Here is a 6475-nt window from a genome sequence, read left to right as displayed (position 1 = left end):
ACCAGTGGCCTTATAACTGGTTCAAAGAAAACATTGTACCTCTTGGCTTTTATGCGTGGTCAATTTCTTGCTACAGTACGTGCATTACTGACGTTGCCTTCCACAAAGCTCTTTTAAAACCATGAGTGAGCTTCAATAGCTTTAGAAGGCTGCTGCAGGCAGGGAAGGTGCAAAGAAAAGGGTACTGGCTTTTCTTTAAAGTATATATAATACCCTAGACCAATCTCATATCGATTAAAAAAAATACGGGAAAAATGCATATTGAATACAAGCCTTTAATTCTCATGATGCATTTTAATTAAAAATGTGACCTAAATTAAAGAGAATAATATCACTGGTCGGCTGACGATTACACAATAGTTCATCTTTTCCTGCCAAGATTTGCCCATCTTTGCGACTCCCTTCGAAAAGTATAATGGCCTGCAAAGTACTTTTCGTTTTGGGAATTAGGTTTACAATAACAATTATTATAAGACTTCTTTAAACCTAAAAGAGGAAGTAACTCCAAAAGCGAAAGCGTGAAAGAGAAATTGGTTTTTGTTTTTTTGGTTATAGAGAAGTACCCGATTATTATACTCTTACATTCAACAAATCAAATATCTTTTCCTTTTTTTCCCCTGCAATTTGCAAAGAAAAGACATACTAATACTAGACTATAGTCTATAGGAATCTATTTGATTCACTTTTTATTTATTTATTTGAATCAAATAGATTCACTTGGCTCCCAAAAGCCCGTAAAGTTTTGAATATTGAATAAAGGAAGAGAAGAAACAATGCAAAGGCATTAAAACCCACTCAGAGCGTGACCATGTACCATGAGATTTTTGAAATTTGGCACAATCTGAAAAAAAAGTAATGCAGATTTTTTAATTTTTTTTTTTGTACTTGTTTGAAATTAAAATTATTCTTCAACTTTCAGCTAAGATAATTGAATTTCACAATTTCTTCGTCTAGGAGGGATACACAAAAACTGTTAAGCACGCTTGATCCAATAAAATGAAGATGAAATAGTATCATTTATAGTACCCTTTTAGTTAAAGACTTAAAAAGGGATCGGACTTCACTTATCCAACAGAGGCTTGTACAATTTAATCTCAGAATGTCAATATGTCAATTAATCAAAAAGCTTGAGGCCTTTCAATTTGAACTCATCTGAATATAACATCTGTCCTTCATCCTCGTCTATTATTGTTGTTTACCCACAAAATCGTATAACAATTAAATTTGTAAGTGGTTTTAAAGATACGCGGATTAACTTGACACAAAGCGATAAATTAAGTTGTTATTGTGTAAATAAAGATAAGATAAATTCAAACCGCACGAGTTGGATAATTTCAGCCTTGATGGAATAATTGCCCTCGAGCCGGGATCACTACGACCGGTGTCGATAAACAGAAGAACAAGAGCTTAAAGATAGAGAAAATAATGATGCATTGCTTTTGAGTGCGTGCTACAATGTGTCAAATGAATTATTAGACCCCCTTTATATAGTAGGGGAGTCCTATTTTAGGTACAAGGTAAAAAATCTTCTGATTTACTGATTGCCGGCTCCTTATCGATACGCGCCGAGATCCCCGCCGTAATATTCGGCCGGTCCCGAATATTTCGGCCTTCTGTTGGCTATGCTGGATTGTCTGGGATTATGGCCTCGATATTCTCAAAGGGAGGCGTCATTCCCCCGGGTTCTAGTCCGGTGAGACTTTGGCTCGATTTCGGTCCCTTATTGCTATGTCTCGAGCATGGCTTATCTTGTCGGAGACTAGGATGCATCATGAGCTCGGTTTCACCTGTATACAGATAGTTCCCTCATTTTTCGGAGAGTAAACGACATGAGCTTCTGATTCTTGCTTCGATGCACCATGACAAAAATGAAAAAATAACTGAAACGTCTCGTCAGTCAAGTCTTAATGGCATTAAATGCATGTCAGCCGCCGGTCGGCCATGCCTGGATACGAAACGCCGCTGAAATACTATAAATACCCCCTTATTTGTTCATTTTAACTTTACATCCAAACCTTCTACCCTCGTACCTTTAAGATTTCAATACTTTCTAGCACTTTTACTCAGGTTTTTCGAGATCCTTCACAAGAATATTTACCCGTCTTCATCTTAAGCCATCAAGTCCAATCTTTCAACTTCCTTTTTTTCTACACCTTTCTCAGATTTTCCTCTATTTTTTTAAAGAAATGGCAAAGACTTCAAAAATCGTTTCCCAGAAAGAAACCCCTTCTACTTCGCGGCCGGCTACTAAGGCCGAGGAGACCGTTTCACGTGCCGCCATCGACGAACCAGTACCTGAACCCCCTTTGAAAATGTTCATCCCTGGGGGGATGCTCGGTCAACGTCGATTTCAAGGTTGAAAAACCTCCCTCCATACAAGGTCGGTATGAGGAGGTCTCGAGATACATCTGCTCGATCACTGAAGAAGTCCTCCCTACGGTCCGAAAAGACTGCAACTAGGCTGATAAGGACATAGTGATCCCCGACCCTGATGAAGCCATTACCACCCATGTTGAGGGATACCTAAGTATTTACACTTATCCCTTTACATTGGGCCCGATGGACCCGGTCATCATAGATTTCTGTAAGAGGTACTTGGTATGCCTCGGTCAGATTCATCCTTCGCTCTCGAGGATTCTGATCCTTCTCCGGTTCTTAGCGAAAAAATCGATGGGTGCTCGTTCACCATCGACCATCTTCTTCGCTTATACAGTCCCTGAATCTTTCGAGGGGGATTGATAAAGCTTGTGCGTCGCGCCAGTAAAGCCCCGTTCTCAAGTATTGATGAGGACATGGATCGGGGCTGGCAAGGTCATTTTGTCCAAGTGAGGACTTCGGACTTAATCCCAGTCGAGTGCATGCCATTCCCCAAGAAGTGGAATACCTCATGTAAGTATGATTTACTTTCGAATGTCGATTTTACACTTACTTCTCTTTTTCTTACCGATGATTTGTGGTGGTGCAGTTGTTGCTCGGGTCCCGAACGCTGTCCCTCGACTCAAGGACTTTGTCTAAGGTATCGTATCACAGATGTCATATTCCGAGCGCTCGTGGCGCAAGCTCTCGAAGGGCCGTTGGGAGGCCCGTTCCCATGGTGAGACTTCTTTCCTGAGTAGGTAGTTTTAGGATTCTTCTTTTAATATTAAGCCCTTACTCCCTTTACTTCTTTTTGCAGGCTTATCTAAGGACGTCGAGCTAAGGCCTCCGACTGGTGGCGAGGACTTACCTGCCGAGTCCCCTGCTCCGAGACAGGCCAAAGAGAAGAAAATAAAAAGGGCTCTAAGTTCCCCGAGCTCGGAGAAAAAGAAAACAAGAAGAAGGCTGGTGCGCAAGTCAAAAGAACGCACCAGTGCCCGAGCACCGTCTTCGGATTCGCTCTATCGTCTGAGAGACAAATCCAAAGAAGAAGAAGAACCCTATGTTCATGTGGCCCGCGTGCCGTCGCAGCTTGAAAGGCAGGGGGCCTCCGAACTAGAGAACCATGAGACCGATCTGCCTCAAACTAAAGAGGTCGATGAGGAGGCCGGAGCCGCGGCTTCCAGGGATGAGGGCAATGCCCCGAAGGAGGCACTCGGTGTGATAGACATCACCGAGTTACCCTCGTTTACTAAGTCCATGTACAATGAGGCCCAAACGGTAAAGAACGCCCCCAACGAGGGGGCCTATTGGGAGATAACCCTTTTCGCAACTTTTTTGATGGCGTGGATTCCACTTCCACGGAGGACGTTACTGGATTAGGTGACTTAGAGGTACCGAAGAAGAGTCCGTCTTCGGTAGTAAGTGGGCCTACCTCGAGCCCAAAACTGATCAACTGGTTTCCTGTCCCGAGCGTGGATCCTGACCGGAAGCGATCCATCATCATCTCCGTTCCGGAAGATGCCCGGGTTCTTTTCGCCCCCATAGGGGTGGCCAGTTACCTTCGGTGTCTGGTGACCGAGGAAGACAAAGCCAAAATAAATGAGGTAGACGCGCCCTACCTGTTCAAGAAGCACAACAGGTGCTAAACCGGGTAACTTTAGACAACTCTTGATGATTTCGATTTCTCCTCTTATACTTGAACTAATTCATTGATAATCCTAAATTCTTCTTCGTATTTGTAGGCCTCGGTGCTTCACCATGAAACTTTTCTCCGATATCGGGATGAGTTGAACCAGCTCGAAGCCGAGGTCAAAGGGCTTATTGAGAAGAGATATACCTACAAACTTCTCAGCGAGCAGCGTGAAGGAGAGGCTAAGAGCCTTCGAGCTGAATTGGAAGTAGCTCGGAAAGAACACGCTGACCTGGTTGAACAGGTAAAAATCTTTGAAGTTAGTGACGATGAGCTAGACACGGTGACTAATGGTCGGAACCCGCAGGTCCAGCAGAATATTGATCGGATCGACTAACTCCAAGCCGAGATGGATGCAGTCAAGGTCCTGGCCGAAGAGTAGAGAGGCGGGATGGACCGCCTGGCCTCGGAAAAGGAGACTGCCTGGGCGCAGTTGGCCTCGGCGGAGGCCCCGCTTTGGGCAGCAAAGGAGAAGGCTGAGGCTCGGTCCCAAAAAGTTGAGGAGTTTCAGTCTCAGCTAAGCTCTGCCATTTTCGATCGAGAGACTCTTGCCAAGGAGCTTAAAGCGACTAAGCTGGTGGTAGAAGTGACAAAAGCTGATGCCGACGAAATGGTGGCGCAGTACAAAGGCCGATGCCGAGGCAACTCAGGACCGGCTGAAAGATACCATCAAATACGTGAAGTGGCAGTCCCGAAGGGAGGCCCTCAAAGGAATTAATGCTCGGGGTTTTGATTTATCGACTGAGGGCAAAAGTGCTAAGGGGTTCGAAGCCGAGGCCAAGAAACTGGTGTATCCCGAGGATGAAGAAGACTCTGACAAGACTCTGATAGTGCCGGTGATGAGGCGGGCTCCGGTGGAGACCAGGCCATTCAAGTGCCTTGTATATTTTTCTTTATTTTTGTATTTTTGTACTTGTTTTTTGTCAAGGCCGTTTGGCCTTTGTAAAGATCTTTTCATATATATATATATATATAAGGCTCTTTTTTCCCTTCGACAGTTTTTAAGCTTGTTTCCTTTCGCTTTGTTCTTTATGATTGCAAAGATATTGAAATGCCTTAGCATGTTATATTTAGGTCTTGCCCGGAGATTCGAACATGCCTTTCTTTCGATATTATTTCGTTTACGATTCGTGGGGCCTCGGTATGACCAGAAACTTTCCCCAATATACTTAGAACGTTTTACATTATAATTTGCCAAGGGTAGCCTTTTGAACCGGTTTAGAAATTTTGAAGGGCTTGTTTTTTGTTACGGGTCTCGGACGTATCCGAGCCATTTTACTATGGCTGTAGTCTTTTTATTTCGAGTGTTTCCTAGTGGCCACGTTACCCTGAGTCATCCGGGCTTAACCGAGATAATTATTCCCGAATGGGGGCGGCTGTAGCCTTTAAAGTTCGAGAACTGCCAAATAAGTTTGTTCCCCCAGACTTTATTATCCCGGGATGTCTGAACCTACCTTGAGCGACAGTCCCCGAATGAGGTGACCCTTGGGCTCGATGTCTTCAGGGGATCAAATGTAACAAAAAAAAAATTTAATGGCAAAATATTTATCCACAAGGTAGAAACTTCCTTTCAATTTTGTGCGTAATATACAAAGTTACACATGTGTTCAAGCTTTGTGTCTGGGCTCGGGTGGTCTATGTGGCCACAGTTCATTCGACCGTTTGGCCCTTACAGTAAATTCTATCGATCGAGCCTAGACTATTCGAGCACAAAGTTTCTTTCCTTGCCAAAATTATTTTTCAAGAGTGATGCCTCCCAGTGTTCGAGGTCGATTTCAAGTGAGTTACGTTCCTGTTTTTCGGTAGTCGTTCACCGTTCATTGCTACGAGTTTGTACGACCCTTTTCCGGTGATCTCGATAATTTGATATGGACCTTCCTAGTTTGGTCCCGGCTTTCCTTAGTTTGGGTTCCGGGTCTTCAATGTGACCATCCTCAACACTAAGTTTCTGATATTAAAGTGTCGAAGGTTGGCTCTTTGATTGTAATACCTCTCGATCCGTTGTTTTTGGGCTGCCATCCGTACGAGGGCAGCTTCGCGCCTTTCATCTAACAGTTCCAAGCTTGTATTTATGGTCTCATTGTTTGATTCTTTGGTTGTATATCAGAACCTGAGATTCGGTTCTCCGACTTTGACCGGTATTAGAGCTCCGGTGCCTTAAACCAACGAGAATGGGGTAGCTCCTATACTGGACTTCGAGGTTGTACGGTAAGCCCATAGGACTAGGGCAAGATTTCTTTCCATTTTCCTTTGGCTTCGGTCAATCTCTTTCTAAGGTTTTCGAGTATGGTTATGTTCGTGGACTCTGCTTGCCCGTTCTCACTAGGGTGATATGGTGTTGACATAATTCTTTTGATCTTATTATCTTCGAGAAACTTGCTTACTTTGCTGCCGATGAACTACTTCCCATTGTCACACACGATCTTG

The 6475-nt window shown here is 43.8% G+C and overlaps 1 protein-coding gene across 1 annotated transcript; it reads left to right on the top strand.

Annotated features, from left to right (window-relative positions):
- Positions 1–2186: 2186 nt before the first annotated feature.
- On the top strand, positions 2187–4385 carry LOC138894767 (uncharacterized). The gene is made up of 3 exons (XM_070179493.1): positions 2187–2355; positions 3176–3636; positions 4101–4385. Exons 1-3 carry the CDS (start codon positions 2187–2189, stop codon positions 4383–4385), a joined length of 915 nt encoding a protein of 304 aa, XP_070035594.1.
- The last annotated feature ends 2090 nt before the right edge of the window (positions 4386–6475 follow it).

This window comes from Nicotiana tomentosiformis, chromosome 6 (assembly GCF_000390325.3).
Source record: "Nicotiana tomentosiformis chromosome 6, ASM39032v3, whole genome shotgun sequence".
NCBI classification, from domain to species: Eukaryota; Viridiplantae; Streptophyta; class Magnoliopsida; order Solanales; family Solanaceae; genus Nicotiana; species Nicotiana tomentosiformis.
This window is presented reverse-complemented; position numbering and strand designations above follow the sequence as displayed.